Source organism: Scardinius erythrophthalmus (assembly GCF_964197995.2).
Source record: "Scardinius erythrophthalmus genome assembly, chromosome: 4".
NCBI classification, from domain to species: domain Eukaryota; kingdom Metazoa; phylum Chordata; class Actinopteri; order Cypriniformes; family Leuciscidae; genus Scardinius; species Scardinius erythrophthalmus.
Genome location: NC_138224.1, coordinates 5,411,627 through 5,433,878, shown reverse-complemented (window position 1 = coordinate 5,433,878; position 22,252 = coordinate 5,411,627). Strand labels below are relative to the sequence as shown.

The following is a 22,252-nucleotide window of genomic DNA, read 5'->3' as shown; positions in this document are numbered from 1 at the left end:
TAGAAATGAAAAGGGGTTTTAAAGGTGTCATTCACTTTTATATGATATTTGCCTATAAATGTGTCTTTGCAGTGTGTGGACACAACCACCATACATTTACATTTACATTTAGTCATTTAGCAGACGCTTTGTCCAAAGCGACTTACAGTTTAGAACTAAATTAAGCAAGTCATCGTGAAGAGGCAAAAATAATGCAAGAAGTGCTCAAAACACAAAGTTCAGGCATTGCTCATAGTAGCATAAGCCCGATAAGGGAGGATTAAAGGAAAAGGAAAGATATCTATATTTTTATTTTTTTATTTTTTTTATGAGGTTGAGTGCTCACAGAAGTGATGAGTTTTCAGTTGTCTTTTGAATGTTGTCAGGGATTCTGCATTCCGGATGAGGGTCGGGAGAACATTCCACCAGCATGGAACCGTAAATGAGAATGTTCTGGAAAGTAATTTTGTGGCTCTCTGTGATGGAACCACGAGCCGTCGCTCGTTGACCGATCGTAGGCTTCTGGTAGGGATGTAGACTCGTAGGAGCGAGTGAAAGTAGGAGGGAGCTGACCCTGTGATAGATCTGTAAGCTAGCGTCTATGCCTTGAACTTGATGCGAGCAGCGAGTGGTAGCCAGTGCTGAGAGATGTACAGAGGAGTGAAGTGGGCCCTTTTTGGCTCGTTACAGACAAGACGAGCTGCAGCATTCTGGATCATCTGTAGAGGTTTAGTTGCACATGATGGAAGTCCAGCCAGAAGAGCACATCATGGCAGTAGTCAAGCCTAGAAATGACTAGGGCCTGGACGAGAAGTTGTGTTGCATGCTCAGTTAGGAAAGGCCTGATCTTCCTGATGTTGTGCATTGCAAACCTGCATGATAGAGCTGTCTTTGAAATGTGGTCTGTGAAGGTCAGCTGGTCATCAGCAATGGTAAGAGAAACCATGTGCCTGTATGATGTGTCCCAGTGATGTGGTGTAAATGGAGAAGAGGAGCGGTCCAAGAACTGAACCCTGAGGAACTCCTGTGGTCAGTTGATGTGCTTTGGATACCTTGCCTCTCCATGCGACCCTGAAGGTCCTACTTGTGAGAAAGGACTCAAACCAGTGGAGAGGAGTACCTGTGATGCCCAGTGATGAGAGGGTGGACAGAAGGATCTAATGATTCACAGTGTCGAAGGCAGCAGACAGATCCAGGAGAATGAGAACTGAAGATTTGGCTTCTGTGACCGACAGTAATGCAGTCTCGGTTAAATGCCCTTTCTTGAAGCCAGATTGGTTGACATCCAGCTGGTTATTCAGAGACAAGAAGGATGTTACTTGGTTGAAAGCAACTTGTTCAAGTGTTTTCGCAATGAATGGTAGGAGAGAGACAGGTCGGTAATTCTCTAAATACTCCATACAATGAACAAATCCATTCACTCCTTTTTTTTATCCTCAAAAAGCCTAAACACTCTCAATAATCAAGCCGTTTGGATTTGCAATATGATGTCATATTTATCCGCTGGCGGACTGTCCCGTATTAGCATATTTCCGCCCTCATCCATTTGTATACTGTCCACCAAGGCAGCACTTTACATGTCGACACGCCCCACGGAAGAGAGGGGTGGGGTGAGCAGTTGCTCATTATCATTTAAAGAGACATGCACCGAAACGGGTCGCTGTGAACAGAGTTGTTTTTTGAGGAGGAAAAAGGGTGTTGTTTTACACAACCACTGAAGAATTTTAACCAAAGTATGTTACAAACTTTACATGAAGACCCTGAAGAATCATACCAACTTGTGGAAAATTGGCATCCGGTGACCCCTTTAAATTGGTTTGTCCAATTTATGAGTGAGTGTAAAAACATCATTCAGTAATCATGGCAACATTGCTTCCATGCCAAAGACCTTATAAAGAAACAAAAATAGAGAAAAGCCACCATCTTCATGTTTCTTGCGTTATGATGTCCGGTCTTCAACTCTACTTCAACTTCCTCACTCTCCAATCCAAGCACTACAGTTTCTAGGAACAGCCACTTTCACACAGTCATTCACATTTATTGGGTAATAAGGATGTACGCCAGCGTAGTGTTTTCATGTTTATAAGTGAAAGTTGCAGACTAAATTCTGAGGTCAAGTTTTAAGGAACTTCTACAGACAGTAGATAACCCAAGTCTGCTGCTTTGTCCAAACTGGTGGAAGCAGAAATACAGAATGTGATACACCAGTGATTCCATCGAAAAACATTTTAGTGTTGTGTATTAAAACGTTGTGTGTAAAATACATTAAATATTTTCTCATATAAGCAATGTGCAATTTATTTTAACATTTCGCTCAGATTTTCTTTTTCGTATTTGGGTGAAGCAAGAAGAGACGTTAAACTGATGCCCCTTACATTGGTTGGATTTTCCCAAGGCAAAAAAAAATAATAGATCTAATGGAACATTTCATGTAATTTTACAGTAAAATGTCTAGTTCAGTCTCAAAACTCTGGGCCCAGGCTGATCTGTCCTTTACATGCAATTAGCATGCCATCATATCATTACCGCATGGCACAAGCTGATTGGCCTCTGCTAATCCTGCAGCCAATGAGATTGCTCCAAGACCAAATACATTAACATTGCCATTTTCAAGAACATGCTAAAACTTTTCAGAGAATTGTCATGAAATACTGTTAATTGTACAGAATGCCATCTTATAATGCACAGTGGCAAACTATTAATTGACATTCCCATTTGTAACACTTATTTTTATTTTTTTATTATTAATTATGTTTCTTTCCTATTTGTTTTATCAATTATGTTAAGGTCTTATGTTGTTAACATAATGTTTATTGCTTTATTTTAGTATTGTGAGTTTTCTTGCTTTCTTTAATAAAAAAATATAATAAATAACAAAATAAAACCATAAATGTTTTTCAGAATTTAAGATTCTCAAAAGTAATGACATATCAGACATATTAGAGGATATTTTTTATTGTTGTTGGGTGACACTGAATATCCAGACACAATAGACAAGTTTACATTTTGTTTAAATTGGTTGTGAACATGCAGTTTTTCATGCTTACATTAGACTTAGAAATATGAAAATATTTTAAAATGATTAAATAATTTTTACTATATAATCTTAAAAGGTGTAAAATATATCCATAAATATTTTGAAAGCATTTCAAATCATTTTCTCATGAAATGTTGACAGTATTTGCAACACTTATCTAACAACCAGTCATCATCTACTCAAGATGAGAAGAAGAAATCATGCTCATTCTGCATCTGTGTACGGAATATAGTATTAGCCTTGGCCACTTTTTCAGGTGTGTTCAGAGACTTGTTCAGCAGAGCTCTGTAGTGTTTCTCGGGATGGCCGCCCATATTCTCCACCTTCCAAGTGTAGTAGGCATTGGTTGGAGGTGTGCTGAGATTATTACCCAACCACAGCCAGAGTCTAGCGCAGGGCAGGAGACCCACAGCAAAGTACAGCGGATCTTCTTTTTCCATCAGGTTTCTGTAGAACGACAGATACTTCCTCATAGCTGGAGTCTGCTGGATGGGAGGCTCACCCTGGAGAAATGAGAATATAAAGCATCTTCAGTGGATTCAGAACTAGCTTGAAAGTTTAAAGTCTGTGTTTCTGTTCTTACCTTGAAAAAATATTGTTTGAGCATGGAGTCTGCAAAGATTTTGTAGCTTGAGTATCTGCCTTTCATGAAGTACCTGAGTTCAGTGGGCTGAGTTTCTTTTCCACTCAATCTCTTCAGCATTTTGGTCACTCTCAGTAGATAGCCGATGTCCTGTATGGTGAAGTTGACGTATCGCTCCGCCTGAAGGCTGCCGTTCTGCATCTGTATCAGGAAGTCAGTCCCGATTGTCTTATTGGCGATGTCTTTATTCTTCTCCCACAGATATTCGTACACATCTTCCACAGAGCTGGCTGCCAAACTGTAACTAAAAGCAAACTGTGTCTCAGATTTGCACAAGTCATCACTGAAGACTTTTCATTACAACATTATACATTCATTTATACCCCGGTATCATGAAAATGGAAGGACTCACCTGAAACCTAAGAAACAGAGACACAGGAGGGTCGCGGTCTTCATCTTTCTTGGATCTTGTAGTGCACTTGTCTTCAGCTCTGATCTGTAATCTGTTATTTCTACAGTTCTTTTATAGTGGCAGTTTATGAGCTAATGCTGAATTGCATCAATTGAGGCTGGCAATAACATCATCATTTTGGGAGAGCAGTGGGTGTGGATGGCAGAGCTCATATCGAATCTTGTGAACTTCCTTATCAACCCTGTTGACTTCCTGTCTTCTATCTATCTATCTATCTATCTATCTATCTATCTATCTATCTATCTATCTATCTATCTATCTATCTATCTATCTATCTATCTATCTATCTATCTATCTATCTATCTATCTATCTATCTATCTATCTATCTATCTATCTATCTATCTATCTATCTATCTTGTCTGTCTATATTTCTGTCTGCCATTGTTTTGTGTTGTTTAGCAATTCTAAAAATGCCTTATTTATGCCTTATAAATAATATTTATGTAGTACAATTACTTTTTCATTTATCTAAAAACTATCTTTTTTTTCATTGTCTTAAGAATGTATGTTGTATTACACAACAGAGATTCAGTAGTTCATGCCTCTTTGAAAAATAATCAAAAAAGCTTTGAAATTCTAAACACATCATGTGTCATTTTTCATGCTGTTTTGTGTTTGTACTATTAAATACAAAGTAATTTTTATCATGAACAATAGTAAATGTTTATCAATATTAATTAAACAAAACAGTTTTTTTTACTTTGTCTGTGATATTTCATATTTCCTCACATAAAGCTTATGTCTTAAAGTTATTTGTGGGTTTCTGACATAAACTGAAAGTGTGAGTTACCCCACATTCACCAGTGCCTTAGTTACAGTGATGTATATGTGGTAATTATCTTTTGTAAGACATTGCAGAAAGATTTCTTCTTTCTTTCTGTCTTTCTTCTTCTTTTTTGGCTATAAATTCCTGTAATAAGTATTAAACAGTCTCATTTTGAAAAGAACAAGCATAATTGCAATCTGATGACTAAATCATTTCCAGAACATCTATATTGTAGCAAAGGGCTACCTGAAGCTGTTAGGGCTAGTTTTGATCGCAGTGAACCAGGCGTGTCGGTCAGAACACCACAGAGTGAAATATCAGTTTTAACTGATTTATTATCAATGGTATGCAGATATCAACATCAGAAGGAGGAGTCAGCCTTTACATGAACATTCACAAGTTGTAGAAATTTGAGTTGAATAGTGCAGTGGACTGTGCAGGGCTTCCTTTGCGGCCTCTAGAGGGAATGGATCTCCTTAGCTTTGTTTGAGGACGATTGCCGATAAGCATGTGAGGATAGATGACAATGACACAATGAGTGAGCAGGTTAAGCACATATAGGGTAGACCTGGTGTACAGTCAGTGAGTCCTGCCTTAACTGACATGGGTTTGGCTCATAAGTGGGATGAATGCATATTAGCTGACGTAGACGTGTTTGGCATGCTTGTAGTTAAAGGATTAGTTCACCTCAAAATAAAAATTTCCTGATAATTTACTCACCGCAATGCCATCCAAGATGTTCATTTCTTTCTTTCTTCAGTGGAAAAGAAATGAATTTTTTTGAGGAAAACATTTCAGGATTTTTCTCCACATAGATTTTGATCAAATAAATCCAGGCTTGATGAGCCGCACGCGCCAACAATTTGTCCTCTTTTGAACTCTGATACGTCTAACATTATGTTGCGTGCATTGTAATATTTTACGTACAGCTGTGCTATTACTCCGCTAAGGAAATTTCACACAAAAGGAAATTTCTACTTGGGCTATAAGTGTCTTAGCAGCTATAAGGAGTCAGAAGTCAGAAGTCCAGTTCCCCAAATTTCCCCATATACATTTCCCCATGTGACATCATGCAACAGGGATGGAATTTGTTAAAGATTTGTTAATACTTTAAGCCTTAAAGTATTAACAATTTTTTTTTAATTCCATCCCTAAGCAGGGCTGGACTGAGACAAAAAATAGGCCCTGGCATTTTGGCCCAGACTGGCCCACATATGATCATAAACACCACCCATCTTTGCACGCCCTTAAATATGTATACCAACTCCTTAAAATCACTAATGCCATGTAATGAGTGAGTAGGAATGTTAACAGATTAAATAAGTACAAAATTGTCATTTATTAATACAATTGAACTATACTCCACAGTGATGAATCCAAAAAACAAGATGTAAGCTGCATTGGCATAGCAATGCCAGTGTTTCTCACAGGATTTTTGGTAAAACTGTGGTGGGTGGACCTCTGGCCTTCTATGGGGGTTTATGCCCCCAAATGTAAGAAAATTTTGTGCATTTTAATGTTAAATTAATCTATATGGTATACTTTGAGAGTTCAAAATTAAAAGCTCCAACTCATATTCAGTGTGCAAATTAAACAAAGAAAATTCAAACCTCTTTTAGTTAGTGTCTGTCTACATTACACTACTACATAATTATAGTTATAATATTAATCCCATGACAGTAATAGCCATATATTGTAAAACAAATGCGCTGAAAAATAAAGACAACTTTCATAGTTAGTTTTGTACTCATTTCTATACTTGAAAGAGATAAGCACATGATCTTTTATTTTTTATGGAAACTGCATAAAGCTTTTATTTTGGTGGAAAACATGGTTTACAAACGCCTCTCATTAAGTTTCTAGTAAATTGCTGTAATCATCAACTATATGCAGATGGGGAAATAATGCGTAACTGGGTAATGGGTTCCTACACTCATGACATAGCCTAAGTGTTTTGAAAGTAGTTCTGCTTACCACAGGCTCTACACTTTCTCATCTCTCTCCAGACCCTTCTCACTATCCCAGCCACTGAAGCTGATTTAGGCTATAGTGACAAATGGTCAAAAACTGCTTTAGTTTTTGAGATACCCCTACTGGAGGTAGAACTAAACCCAACAATGTTTTTTCTCATCTCTAAGGTCTCCCATATATGAATTGGATTCTTGGCTCAAAATATTTTACTGCTAAGATTGTTAAATTTCAGATATTGTTATACACCCCAAAACCAAAAAAGGACTAAAATATAGCCTGTCCGTATGGGAGTTAAGGCATATAAACTAGTGCAGATCAATCACATAAGCTCTGAGAGCTTTGAAACTTGACATGTTTGTAGTCAGGAAGTGCCTTTAACTACTAGAAAAGACTGGATGTGAATATCTTGATGTATGGAATAAATAGAGACACACAAACACATACCTAAAATAAGCGGACATGCACAAATTGAATATCTATGCAGAATGTTTTCATTTACTTTGTGGTTGCTTTGCCAGGGATTATCATAGAAACATGCCTTGGAAAGGCGGGGTTGTGCTGAATCCAGCAATACCAAATATGTAAATATAGCATGACAAATCAGGAACCAGGGTGTTCTGTCCCTCAATGCATGAAGTGTCTAAAATGAAAGAAAATGGAACACTGACATAAATTAGTCCAAAGTCCATTATCAGTGGTGAGAAATTCAATTATAAGATACATTTAATAATGAATCATTTCATAATGGCACCTTGTACTATATGGAAACAAATATTGAAATCGAAAGATAACACCTTACCATAGCACAAACAGGAGACCAGGAGTCAGGATTGCAGTTTGACCTTAATGACCCTTTTAATAAAACTATAACCTAACTTCACACAATACAAATGAAATTACTGTCTTAAATCAAACAAATGGCAATCTAACAAAACAAACACTCTGAGGGGGAATGAGCCCTCTCTTCTAATGCTGTTTTTTTTTTCTAGCTGCAACCATTTGGAACATGAACTGCATTTGGTAGCCATTCTGAGGTCAGCCCCCCATGATGTTACAACTGCAACACACCACTGTCACTCATCCACATTGTCATCAGTGACAAAGTGGGTCATGTTTGGACAGTCTGGGAAAGGGCAAGAGCAAAACTCTGTGCAGGTGAAGCCCACTGAAAGACACTGGCATTTGGTGGCATCGTTGCAGTTTCCGTCTTTACAGTAGAGGTGGGTGATGTCTCTAACTTCTTTAGGTGCTGGTGCCTTCTGGAACATCTGGTTCAATGCACCCATCTTCTCTGAGCCAGTGAGCCTCCATCCTCTACCAACTGGGTTCCAAAGAAGAGGTTTGGCCTGGTGGCTGTGACGCCACACTGCTGTTTGGTACAAGGCTCTCAGCACATGTTGCTGGAAGGCGTCTTCTGTTTGGAGAAGATTTGCTGCTGACAAATCTGTGGTAGATGCTATTGTGAACCTCAGCTCATCCAGGTTGGTGCAAGGATGCCCATCCACCTTTTTATTTTGGCCATATACTCAACCCTATCGAACCGGTGAAAATGGGCCCTCCTGGAGGTCCAGCAGCCATTCGCACAAGACTGGGATGGACGCTTTAAGGACCCACACACCTTACCAAGTGGGCACTGAGCACCCAGCAGTGTATCTTCACTAGAGTCTCACCCCAGACGACGGAGCTGATGCAGAATGTGGAGAAGCTTTGGAAGATGGACATACTGCCATACAAGAGCGGTAAACTGGCGATGAGGTCGAAGCAGGATAAGGAAGCGGTGGAGCTCCTAGAGGCCAAGACAAGGTGAGTACAGGTTGCAGGCGTCCACAGATATGCCACGCCCCTGCAGACCAGATATCAAGGACAGAGAGTGGTGTCTACATCCCAACTGGCCTCACTGGAGTCGCTGAACATGGAATTGTTCCTTGCACCTAACACATTGTACAGTCACATTCTCGTCTAATTGTCAAATGTGATGATACAGATGAACTAGTTTTGCTTCTGTACTATTCAAGCAAAGGGATGTTTGGATCCTCAGCAGTGTTTATGCACTCTGGACATGGCCTTAACACCCTCTATTGCACGCATTATTAATTAGACATTGTAAAAAATGTTTTGCATGTTTTTATTACTTAACATGAGGTAAATAACAGATATATATAAAAAAAATCTAAAAAAAAGTTTAAAGGGGGGTCGTTGGTAAATTGTTGCCATATGGCAACAATATGCAATCGTGGAAAGTACCATAAAATAAAAAAAAAATTAAAAAAACTAATTTTATTTAAAACAAGACTCAACAAATCCATCTCATACTTAGTGAAATGTTTAAACAAACATTTATACAGTAAAAACATTATATAATTTCAACAGTTATCTGAAATGTCTGGTAATAATAACCAGGAACCTGGAACCTGTCTCACTGAAATACACTATTCATTCGTTTCATTTCATTTAGTCATTTTTTTTGCTGTTTCATTTCATTTAATTCTCTTCATGACTTGTGAAAGTCAGTGAAGCAGAGGAAAACTAAACACTTGGAGCACTTGCTTCTTACAATGCCCTTGCATCCTGGCATTTTGCATCTGCCCTTCTCAGATGCATGCAAGGGCCAGTGGTCTGTGCGGTCTCTGCGGACAGGATCTGGCGGGACAAAGCTTTGGGGCCCTCTTTTATTTTTCCCCACCACAACAGCTTGTGAAGGTCTAATGTTTTTACCTTTAAAATATAAGCAAAAGTTGTAAACATAGACTCAGAGTAGTTTCATGCTATGTAAGTCAATGGGACTCCATTAGGTTGAATGCACCAGGACGTTTCCATATTTGCATATAGTTGCCATATGGCAACAAATGTATTTTAGCATATTACAAAAAACTTATAAAATCAAAACTGAATTTAATGTTAAAAAATTAAAGTTTACTTACCCCAGATACTGATTTAATTTTTTTATTTGATGAAAATTTTCCAAAATTCTGAATAAAAGGCTATCTTCAGGAGCCCCAGACAGTGATGTTTGCATGTCAATGTCCATGAGCAAAAAGGACTGGCAAACAGGATATCCTGGTCATGTGACCTCATAAATTGTATTTTCTTAAAAGTTAAAGCCCCCTTTTCACAACTAACTGTAAAAACATAGATTTTATATCACAGCTTTAAAAAAAAATTAAGATAAAGTAATTGTTGCCATATGGCAACGCTATGCAATAGAGGGTTAAGGAAAGATTCGTCCCTATCTGTTTGATTGCTCAGAAGCTTGGAGCAGTGTTTTGTGAGTGTTTACCTGAATGCCACGCCCTCACGGGTTGCGACACCACAAGCAGTTTGTACAGAATTGGGAAGGCCACTGCCCTCACAAGACTGAAGACCCATCTTTGTGAGTTACAGGAAATGACCAAATTTGGACTCTCTGGTAGCCTGGAAGAGGCTTTGCCTGTGGCAAGAAGGTATGCCCTCCTCCTGTAGATGGGGGTAGTCAGCACGAGCGGCTTAACGTGAGCGAATGTCTCGAGGGGAAGATCTGCCAGGTGCTTGTACTTCCTCTTCAAGCTGGCGATGGGGTAGGAGTGGTCCGCTAGACCCAAGTGTTGAGAGGTGAAGGCCTCCACTATCCGAAATGTTCTCTTGGGACTGGTAGAGGATGAGATTTTGAATGAGATTTTGAACTAATAGATCTAATGGAACATTTCATGTAATTTTACAGTAAAATGTCTAGTTCAGTCATGAAACTCTGGGCCCAGGCTGATCTGTCCTTTACGTGCAATTAGCAGGCAATCATATCATTACCGCATGGCACAAGCTGATTGGCCTCTGCTAATCCTGCAGCCAATGAGATTGCTTGCTCATTTAAATTGTCTGCTGTAAGCTAGTCCTGCAGCTCAGAGTTCTTCTGAAACCCTCCACCTGCCTAAATCTGCAATGGGATTTATGTATGTCTCTTTATGCAGCAGCAGTATATCTTACTTGTTCACAGCAGCGTGTCTGTGTATCTATTAGCATAGCAAGTCCATACTTGCTCTGCAGCAGCAATAATCATATCTAGTCCGCCAAGACCAAATACATTAACATTGCCATTTTCAAGAACATGCTAAAACTTTTCAGAGAATTGTCATGAAATACTGTTAATTGTACAGAATGCCATCTTATAATGCACAGTGGCAAACTATTAATTGACAGCATGTGTAACACTTAACTTTTTTATTTAATTAATTATGTTTCTTTCCTATTTGTTTTATCAATTATGTTAAGGTCTTATGTTGTTATAATGTTTATTGCTTTATTTTAGTATTGTGAGTTTTCTTTCTTTCTTTAATATAAAAAAAATTATAAATAAAATAAAACCATAAATGTTTTTCAGAATTTAAGATTCTCAAAAGTAATGACATATCAGACATATTAGAGGATATTTTTTATTGTTGTTGGGTGACACTGAATATCCAGACACAATAGACAAGTTTACATTTTTGTTTAAATTGGTTGTGAACATGCAGTTTTTCATGCTTACATTAGACTTAGAAATATGAAAATATTTTAAAATGATTAAATAATTTTTACTATATAATCTTAAAAGGTGTAAAATATATCCATAAATATTTTGAAAGCATTTCAAATCATTTTCTCATGAAATGTTGACAGTATTTGCAACACTTATCTAACAACCAGTCATCATCTACTCAAGATGAGAAGAAGAAATCATGCTCATTCTGCATCTGTGTACGGAATATAGTATTAGCCTTGGCCACTTTTTCAGGTGTGTTCAGAGACTTGTTCAGCAGAGCTCTGTAGTGTTTCTCGGGATGGCCGCCCATATTCTCCACCTTCCAAGTGTAGTAGGCATTGGTTGGAGGTGTGCTGAGATTATTACCCAACCACAGCCAGAGTCTAGCGCAGGGCAGGAGACCCACAGCAAAGTACAGCGGATCTTCTTTTTCCATCAGGTTTCTGTAGAACGACAGATACTTCCTCATAGCTGGAGTCTGCTGGATGGGAGGCTCACCCTGGAGAAATGAGAATATAAAGCATCTTCAGTGGATTCAGAACTAGCTTGAAAGTTTAAAGTCTGTGTTTCTGTTCTTACCTTGAAAAAATATTGTTTGAGCATGGAGTCTGCAAAGATTTTGTAGCTTGAGTATCTGCCTTTCATGAAGTCCCTGAGTTCAGTGGGCTGAGTTTCTTTTCCACTCAATCTCTTCAGCATTTTGGTCACTCTCAGTAGATAGCCGATGTCCTGTATGGTGAAGCTGACGTATCGCTCCGCCTGAAGGCTGCCGTTCTGCATCTGTATCAGGAAGTCAGTCCCGATTGTCTTATTGGCGATGTCTTTATTCTTCTCCCACAGATATTCGTACACATCTTCCACAGAGCTGGCTGCCAAACTGTAACTAAAAGCAAACTGTGTCTCAGATTTGCACAAGTCATCACTGAAGACTTTTCATTACAACATTATACATTCATTTATACCCCGGTATCATGAAAATGGAAGGACTCACCTGAAACCTAAGAAACAGAGACACAGGAGGGTCGCGGTCTTCATCTTTCTTGGATCTTGTAGTGCACTTGTCTTCAGCTCTGATCTGTAATCTGTTATTTCTACAGTTCTTTTATAGTGGCAGTTTATGAGCTAATGCTGAATTGCATCAATTGAGGCTAGCAATAACATCATCATTTTGGGAGAGCAGTGGGTGTGGATGGCAGAGCTCATATCGAATCTTATGAACTTCCCTATCAACCCTGTTGACTTCCTGCCCATCTATCTATCTATCTATCTATCTATCTATCTATCTATCTATCTATCTATCTATCTATCTATCTATCTATCTATCTATCTATCTATCTATCTATCTGTCTATCTGTCTATCTGTCTTACTGTCTGCCATTGTTTTGTGTTGTTTAGCAATTCTAAAAATGCCTTTAAATAATATTTATGTAGTACAGTTACTTTTTCATTCATCTAAAAACTATCTATCTTTTTTTTTCATTGTCTTAAGAATGTATGTTGTATTACACAACAATGGTTCAGTAGTTCATGCCTCTTTGAAAAATAATCAAAAAAGCTTTGAAATTCTAAACACATCATGTGTCATTTTTCATGCTGTTTTGTGTTTGCACTATTCAATACAAAGTCATTTTTGTAAATGTTTATCAATATTAATTAAACAAAACAGTTTTAAATACCAAATATAGGCCTATTTAATACCTAATTTAACACTACTTTTTTTTCCCCTTCTTTACTTTGTCTGTGATATTTCATATTTCCTCACATAAAGCTTATATGTCTTATGATTTGTGGGTTTCTGACATAAACTGAAAGTGTGAGTTACCCCACATTCACCAGTGCCTTAGTTACAGTAATGTATATGTGGTAATTATCTTTTGTAAGACATTGCAGAAAGATTTCTTCTTTCTGTCTTTCTTCTTCTTTTTTGGCTATGAATTCCTGTAAGTAGGCTATTAAACAGTCTCATTTTGAAAAGATATTTCATTAATCTTTGCAAAATTGCAATCAGGCAAATGAGTCACACAGTGACGTCACGAGTACATGAACAAAAATTTCTGTCTTGCATAAAAATTCTCGGTCTGTGGTGTCAGTGTGTGATTGTGAGCATGTTTTGTGCGGTTTGTGTTGCTCCTTGTCACACGTGCAGTTTAAATAAATAAAATATAACAGTATATCAATTGCAATGTGAGCTTCTCATTGCATGCACAAGTTTAAATTTCAATTACTGTATTCTCAAATAACAAAGGAAATGACTAAATAATTTCCAGAACATCTACATTAACATAGTATGTCCTCAAGTCATGTACATGACATACACGAGTCAATATATATATATATTGGCACCCCTGGTAAATATAACCAAAGTTGGCTGTAAAAATAAATCTGTATTGTTTATCCTTTTGATATTTCATTAAAAAAATCACAAAAATCTAACCTTTCATTGAAGTAAAAGAATTTAAAGTGGGGGAAAATCACATTTTGAAATAAATGCTTTTCTCCAAAACACATTGGCCATAACTTTTGGCACCCTTTCATTAAATACTTTTTGCAATCTCCTTTTGCCAAGATATCAGCTCTGAGTTTTCTCCTATAATGCCTGAGTTTGGAGAACACCTGACAAGAGATCAGAGACCATCTCTCCAGATCCTTCAGATTCCCAGCTCCATGCTGGTGCTTCTTCTCTTCAGTTTTTAGGGTTCAGGTCAGGGAACTGGGATGGTCGTGGTAGAAGCTTCATTGTGTGCTCAGTGACACATTTTTGTGTTTGTTTTGGATCATTGTCCTGATGGAAGATCCAACCACGGCCCATTAGAAGATTTCTAGCAGAGGCCGTCAGGTTTAGATTTTTTATCTGTTGGTATTTGCTCAAATCCATGATACCATGAACAAGAACAATGTTCAGGACCTCCAGCTAAAACAATATAAATCTTTAAGATTACTTTTTATCTATTTAAAGGTGCCATATGTCATGTCTGGCAAAAAAAAATCAAGTCATACTCCACATTCCATACCAGATGGGGGCAGTATACCTCCAGAAAGTGAATTGGTCTATGCTCCGCCCCTACCTTCTTAGCTGCACATATACAAGTTAAAATAGGGACAACATCTATTTAGAGTGTTACGCTGCCCGCCTGAAGCTAATTTAGCAGCATATATCAAGTTTGATTTTCATTAGCAATACCACTTCTAGCTAAGTTATCATTAGTCACCAAAAAACATTCGGTCTCATTACACCTTGCAATGTTTTCCGTTACGTTTCGTGCGTCCAGGGTGTGTAAAGCAGAAGCAGCCTGGCCAGCGGCGGAGTATGCGCGATCCGTGAGTGCTGAAGACGTTCTGCACGGCTTTGATGGGTGCGCAGGAGGACACAAATGGGCGGCGACAGCTTCTTCCAGTGGCGGGAGCTTTTTCCTCAGCGCCGTCAACAGATAGAGCGTTACTAAAACTGTATACACCGCCGCCGACTTGAGCTGCAAAGAAGCTCTGGCCGCCCTGTCAAGGACGCTTGTCAAAAAGTACGGGGAAACTTGACCGCTCTGAATATAGTGAGTGAGTGCGCGCGCGCGCGGCCGGGGCTCGCTCTCTCTCTCTGCTAGTTCTTAGAGGCAGAAGAGCGCGTGCGCGCTTAAAATGTCATATTTTGGTATGATCGTTCACCCGCCAGTGTGGCGGATAGCTTTTTGAGATTTTATTTGTGCTTCAGAGCGCGTTTTTTTCCCTGCAGCGGGTGGTGGTAGGGGTCTCTTGCCAAGGGCTTCAGCCATCCTTCCGCTCTCTTCCCTGAACTGAAATGTAGTAGTGGGCTGTACTTTCCACATCAGGTTCAAGTACGCCCACAAGCCGTGCGAGTTATTCGTGTATTGCATGTTTGGCTGGTGGTTATGTTGCCCGTATACCGCCTCCCATGGCCGAAACTGGTATTACGACACCTGTCGGGCCGTGGCTAGTAATGCTAATGCTAATTAAGGTTGATATCTCTGCAGCACTATAACTTGACATTTTTTTAATGACATCATCGCCCTTATTTCTTCTCATTCTTTTGATGTGTGTAGCTCATTTTTGGGATATTTTTACCTCAATTGTTACATATGGCACCTTTAACACATCCTTGCTAAATACAAGTATTAATTTCTTTCAAAAAAAGAAAGAAAAAACGACTGACCCCCAACTTTTTTATTTATTTCTATTTTAAATAAATGCTGTTCTTTTTTTTAAACTTTTATTCATCAATGAAAACTGAAAAAGTATCACAGGTTATAAAAAAAATTAAGCAGCACAACCGTTTCCAACACTGATAATAAATCAGCATATGAAGAGCCTGATGAGACACACGCACCAGCAATTTGTCCTCTTTTGAACTCTGATATTTCTAACATTATGTTGCGTGGATTGTGATATTTTACGTACAGCTGTGCTATTACTCTGCTAAGGAAATTTCCACTCTGGCTATAGGTATCTTAGCAACTAAGGTGTGAGTCAGAAGTCCAGTTACACAATTGGACACGATCATAAGCAGTTCCCCAACTTTCCCCATATACATTTCTCCATGACATCATGCAACAGGGATGGAATTTTTTTTAAAGATTTGTTAATACTTTAAGCCTTAAAGTATTAACAAATCTTTAAAAAATTCCATCCTTAAGGCATACAGAAATTAGCCAACAGGTGAGAAATATTCACTGAAGTAAAAAGGTGACAACTTGCCCCATAAAGTAATACTCTTTGTTATTAACTGAAAGCTGTTGTTACCCAAAACTATCAGGACATAGGAAACACAATCAGTTACCAGAGATGAAAAATAAAACACCAATGAACCCAAAATTAAGTAAATTAATTGTTTTTAAATCAAGTTTATGAGGATCAAACATACAACATTTTGGTTACCAAATCAATCATTAAAGGGATAGTTCACCCAAAAATGAAAAATCTGTCATTACTTACTCACCCTCAAGTTGTTCCAAACCTGTATGAGTTTCTTTCTTCTGCTGAACACAAAATAAGTTATTTTAAAGAATGTTGGTAACCAGTTAACAGCACCCACTGGCTTCCATAGTAGGAAAAGAAAATACTATGTGGAAGTCAGTGAGTCCCCTCAACTGTCTGGTTACCAACATTCTTCAACGAATCTTCTTTTGTGTTCAACAGAACAAAGAAACTCATACAGGTTTGGAGCAACTTGTGGATGAGTAAATTATGACAAAATTTGAATTTTTGGGTGAACTACATAGGCGTAATTTGCGTAATTTTTATTTTATAAAAACTTTTGAAACATCTCGCGGCACGAATGTACTAATACAAATAAATAAAACATCTCCAGTTAACTAGCAGAGAATTCATTTAGTTCGTTTGTTAAATAAGAAATGCTGAAATATGTTGTTTTTGAAATCGTTGCCACTGCGATCAATGGCGCGGATACTTGTGGCTCGCGCACAGTCTTCACTCGGACGCGCGCTTCAATCCGTTGTGGAGAGTGGAGACTCTTTTCGTTCCGGTGAAATTACAAAACAAAATGCACACAAACGTGTCCCTGCCTGATATACAACCACTGATAAACATAATCGGTTTTGATATAAAAAAAAAAAATTACGAGTGCGGATTGAACCCAGAACCAGCTGACACGCTTGGCAAAAGTTCTACCATTGGACCATTTAAATACACGATTCAAATAGTGGGATCTATGCATTTATTCACGTGAAAATTCTCACCACTAACTCAACATATTAGACCTCATTAAAAGACAAATTAAACCCAATGTACTATTTAAATTGATTGCTGGACATCGTAATGTTATTATTGTACATAAATGTACATTTATGATTTAGCATTATGTTAGCAACGCTTTTTATTAAACATTTTTATTTATTTACTGCGCGAAAGAGAAAAAAAAAAGAAAAAAAGATTGCGCCTCTGTCCCCAGCACATTTCAAACCAAACGGATGCCCATATAAGTACTGAATAAGTACTAGTATCTAATGAATAAGTACTAGTACCAATTTAATAGGCACTAGTATCGAATGAATAAGTACTAGTGTATTTTACTAGTATCTAATAAAAAGGAACTAGTATTAGCTGGGAATAAATACGTGAAAAATCATGAAGATTGGGCACTTCTGGAAAAGTTTTTGATTTTTGGCAGGGTGTTAGGTATGGGCCTAAGGTTTTTAAAAATCCATGGATACAAGTTGGGGTGGCCCCCCTAGTGGCAGTTATCCATAAAATCCAAATTGGGCCCCGCCGAAAGGAGAAAAGGTTATATCTCAGATTCCTTTAGTCTTAAATTGTTGTATAATGTATTTTTTCTGCTTTGTTTGTTACAAGGAATCCAATTCTGATATAGTCTTCTTATTTTAAGTCCATTTCCATGTTAAATCTATTATCATAGTCATATTTAGCACAAATAAACTGTCAATATCTCTGAAAAAGTCACATTGAAATATTACTCAGGGCCCTAGACCCATATTTTTACCTCTGGGTATGCTTTTCTTTGTTGATTGGACAGGTCACTATCACTATAGTGTCAAAAATCGCATGTTGTGACCAAAAGGACCATTGTTGAGGCTTTAAATTAACACAACTTCAGAACTATGCCACAGTGAAAAGTTGTATTAGGCTTTTCACCACGTTAAGAATCAATATTACATTTTAGTCAAATAACACAAAAAACAATACATACTTAACCATCATGTATTTATAAAAAAAAAATGTGTTTCACTCTTCATCATTATTAGTACAGCCTCCCTCACACTTGCACAATGTGGTACAGCGAAGTCCAGCTCGTTGGCACTTACAGTTGCCCTTACAGGCAACCACACAGCCACAGTTGAGGAGGAGTGAGCATCCCTTGCTGACATCTTCCAAATCTGTCCAATATGGCACCCAGACTTTGGTTCTGTCATTCCATTCCCAACCCCACTCACTGGGGACTGGAATCTCTGGAGTTTTGGAGAGGGACTGCTTCCAGACAAAAGCTGCAGTGTGCAGGGCACGCTTCCCATGCTGGAATAAGGCATGCTGGGTCGGGGGGATTGAATCCAGGGACTTGAGGCCATGAGTGAAAAGAAGCTTCCGGGCTTCATTGACTGACTTGACACCGCAGTTCTTACTATACATGAGTACAGTCCAGCGTTCGAGAACTCGCATGTGCACTGATTCCAGTGTGAGGCTGGTTGGGTCTTGGGTGATCACAATGAGGGTGTCGGTGACTTCTGGGTAAGCTGCCCACGCATTCCATGCAGTTTTTTTGCCAATTCCATTCATTGCTGATACAACGTCACATCCTGTGAATGCGTGGAAGAGGGGCAGTGCTTGGCATTTTTGAGATCCCAACATTTCTGAGATGTGGTGGATTGGAATATCTTTATATGCCTTCCCTGATCCAAATCCAATCCACAGCTCTGAGAGGTCCTAAAGATGGCGCCGTCTTTAATGTGTGACGTCACAGGATATCCATGTATACCCAGTGGTGTGCCGTCAGAGCCAGCAGGGCCTTCTCTGCTGGCCCTGTCAAAATAGAAAAATATTTTTTTTTTCTAAAATTAAATTAATGTGTGTCTGAACATGTCTAAATTCAATTACTGTCTGTCAGTACGTTACGATTATATTTCCAGAAAGAATATGGTTATTTTTTGTGAGTCTGAGCTAAACGCAGCTCCGTGGACCAGCACTAATAGTATAGCTAGTTTTATCAGCCAATCAAATTGTGATGCGTATGACAGAACGCCCCAGAGGCCCAGCGATGTGTCGACGGCTAGCCCGCGCTGATGTCATCGACATGGGTGGGCAGATACAATACATGTTTGTGTACAATAACAATTTTCAGGAAAAATAACATTACGATGTCCAGAAATAAGTTTCATTAGTACATTGGGTCATTTTGGGCACATCTGTCATTCTAGATTTACTAATTTTGTTAGTACAGAGAATTTCCACGTGAGTAAATGCATTGATAACTATGTACATTTTGTATTCTACGATGGTCTAGTGGTAGAACTTTTGCCAAGCGTGTCAGTGGTTCTGGGTTCGAATCCACGCTCGTATATTTTTTTTATTTTTATTTTACCGAATATGTTCATCAGTGGTTGTATATCAAGCAGGGCGTTTGTGTGCATTTTGTTTTGTAAGATTTCAACGAATAGAAAGTCTCCGCAACGGCGATAGATTGAAGCGCGCATCTAAGTGAAAACTGTGCGCGAGCCACAAGAGAACACTCTATCCGCGCCACTGATAACAGCGGCAACGAGCACTCAGCTTGAACACATTTCAGCGCTAGAATGCATCTAATTCAACAAACGAAAATGAATGTCCTGCTAGTTAACCGGAGATGTTTTATTTATTTGTATTAGGTAACTTACATCCGTGCGCGAGATGTTTCAGCTCAGCTTTTATAATGTACAGTGGTGTGAGTGTGCGCTGAGGTTGAAGATCAGCTGTCTCGTCGTTGATGTTACGCAGTGCATACAGTGCATGATTGTATTTTGCATTGGGGGGGGGGGGGGGGGGGGGAATTAGATCGTTACTGAAGGCCCTGACTGAAACCCCACGGTACGCTACTGTGTATACCTAACACCCTGCCAAAAATCAAAAACTTTTCCAGAAGTGCCCAATTTTCATGAATTGCATCCTAGCTATATCTAATGAATGAGTACTAGTATCTTTAAAAAGGTACTAGTACCAAAAGAATTTACTAATAGGCACTAGTAGCCTACCTAAAGAATAAGCACTAGTAGCTAATGAATAAGTACTAGTACTTAATGGAAAAGATACTAGTATCTAAAAAATAAGTACTAGTAGCATGAAAATAGATACTAGTAGGTTTTAAGATTTAAATGTTAAAACGGCTTGCCATACGCCCATGGTGAACTACCGGTATCTCTTTAACCACGAACAACACGAGAGCAGATGTTTCATAGCGCCTATTATACTGCAGGTGGCGCTGTTCGTCAAGTTACATATCAGTGCGATGTTCAAATAATTGTGCAAGAAGGTTTTCCTCTTCCTCCGATGTCACCCCTAGGCGGAGGCGTCAGTAGACGGGCAGCAGCAGCACCCCTCCCGGCCTCGAGCACTGTACGCTCCAGGGACACAAACGCTCGCCATTCTGAACCACAAGCGAAGCTCCTCCGACCCGTTCTGCTGAGGATTTTAGCTCAAGTTTGACCGATATAGCTCGGGTGAGGCTGTGTGTTTTTCGTCGGAAAGGCGGCTTGTGTGTTGGCGGAGAGTGGAAACACGGCATCCGGCCTCCGAGAAGCAGGCGAGGGCAGGGACTCGCGTCCGAACAACGTTTACCGTCTCTGGTAAGTAAGTGTGGCGTTGCGTTTCTTGCAACGGGCATTTTCGCTTAAACGGAAGGTAACGTTAGACGTGACGCTAATACGATGTTTGTCACTTGTGTTTATCAAACAAAACTGCCATGTTTTGAGGAGTGTTTCGGTCGAGTAATCTGATTAAATGTTGTTTAATCGACGGTTGTTTTGTCAACACGAACTATATGTCTTGTTTAAATGTTGTTGTTGTTGGTTTAGCTATAAAAGGAAGGCAAACCCGTTGTTTATAAGTGTTTATTCAAGCTTTGACTAGTACCGAATTCCACCACCTGGTTAAATAACAGTCTTGACAGTCTTTGTAGATTTGTTTTTGTAGTTTTGTTTTACTTCTGTTTCTCTACGAGTAGAATTATAATACTGAAATATTCTCAATTGTTGTGTTGAATAAACATTTATTTAAACCAGTTGTTATGCGTGTCAATGCATTACCAAGACTGGTAGAATACCTTAACCCATTTAATCCCATTTTTGTCCATTTTAAATTTCATTTTCTTCCCTGGTAAAAGTTAGTGATTACTTGTTATTTTTGGTGAAACTTCGCATAATTTGGACACACACACTTTTTTTATTTTACTTTTTATTTTAAAATAACTTTCTTAAAAGAAAGGTAATAAGAATGATCAATGGCATGTTTACTCTGTACTCTCATGATTTATGAGAATGTCTAAGAATAGTAATTAACATCAGAACCTTTAAATATTATTGCAGATGTTTCATCTGTAACATGACATACAAATGAAATGACAGTATGAAGGCTATTTATACTTGACAATCTGTGTAAAATGCACTTTTAGACTCTTATTAATGTCAATATTTAACATTATTATTCACTTTTTCGAGTTAATAGTGATTCAGCCCTCATCCACACATTCTCAAGGCAAACAACAGGTGACTTCGTAACGCTGGGAAATGCGTTGATGGGTTTAATGAATCGTGAACGTGGACAAATGTATTCCTGCCCTCCAGCAGAGCAAAGGGTGTTGCGTTAAAATACTTGAGTGTAGAGAACGCCAGTGTGGTGCCAACTTCATATGCCCTCCGTTATGCCTGGGCTATTTATGCGAGTCAGGCAAATGCAGCGGATGAAAATGTGCGTGCATTGAATGCCGCAAATGAGCAGACATCTATGCATGGATATGAATACATGTGCCTTGTTTGGATCAAATTATGGGCCGGTGGCCAATTTAGGGGTTTGCCAGCCCAGGGATGATGCCTATTTCTCAATCAGGGGCTCTTGAGATGGAAATGAGGGTGCGTTCCACAGCCTGGCATGCAGCTGTTGCATGGATGATCCAAATTGGGGATTGTGGCTTGGCTGTTCTCAGTCTGGGGAGGCTGCATGTAATGTGACCCACATGGTGATGATGATAATGAATGTTGGGTATATAAAATATAGGCATGCCATTGTTACATATGTGCTCTAGTTGTGCTTTTGATGATGATAGTCAATGTAACATGAGGACAATGGGTCCATGCCTCACCCAGATGAAGCTCATGATACAGTTTCACGTTGTGTTAGTGTGTTGTGACAGAGGAGCCGGGTTACATGGCCTTTGTCGCTTCTGGGTCCTTTGTACTTCACTGTCTTTATTGTGGTGGCGGATCATGCTGATTGTGCTTGGCCC

General features: G+C 38.8%; 3 protein-coding genes across 4 annotated transcripts in view; 1 reads left to right on the top strand and 2 right to left on the bottom strand.

Moving 5' to 3' along the window:
- Positions 1–2,920: 2,920 nt before the first annotated feature.
- LOC308689399 (uncharacterized protein) lies at positions 2,921–4,091 on the bottom strand. Its single transcript, XM_081363044.1, has 3 exons — positions 4,012–4,091; positions 3,600–3,903; positions 2,921–3,519 (listed from the first exon to the last, which is right to left on the bottom strand). Exons 1-3 carry the CDS (start codon positions 4,053–4,055, stop codon positions 3,196–3,198), a joined length of 672 nt encoding a protein of 223 aa, XP_081219170.1. The 5' UTR covers positions 4,056–4,091; the 3' UTR covers positions 2,921–3,195.
- A 7,109-nt stretch (positions 4,092–11,200) lies between these two features.
- On the bottom strand, positions 11,201–12,372 carry teni.1 (thiaminase I, tandem duplicate 1). Its single transcript, XM_081364271.1, has 3 exons — positions 12,293–12,372; positions 11,881–12,184; positions 11,201–11,800 (listed from the first exon to the last, which is right to left on the bottom strand). The coding sequence occupies exons 1-3, from the start codon at positions 12,334–12,336 to the stop codon at positions 11,477–11,479; spliced, it is 672 nt and encodes a 223-aa protein (XP_081220397.1). The 5' UTR covers positions 12,337–12,372; the 3' UTR covers positions 11,201–11,476.
- A 7,902-nt stretch (positions 12,373–20,274) lies between these two features.
- The window catches only part of cdk17 (cyclin dependent kinase 17), a 52,707-nt gene continuing 50,729 nt past the window's right edge, over positions 20,275–22,252 (top strand). Inside the window, exon 1 of one of the 2 annotated variants that reach the window (XM_081363801.1) lies at positions 20,275–20,597. The gene's annotated coding sequence lies outside the window, so the exon portion shown is untranslated. The remainder of the gene's footprint in view (positions 20,598–22,252) is intronic. The other variant, XM_081363802.1, reaches the window with a different exon arrangement.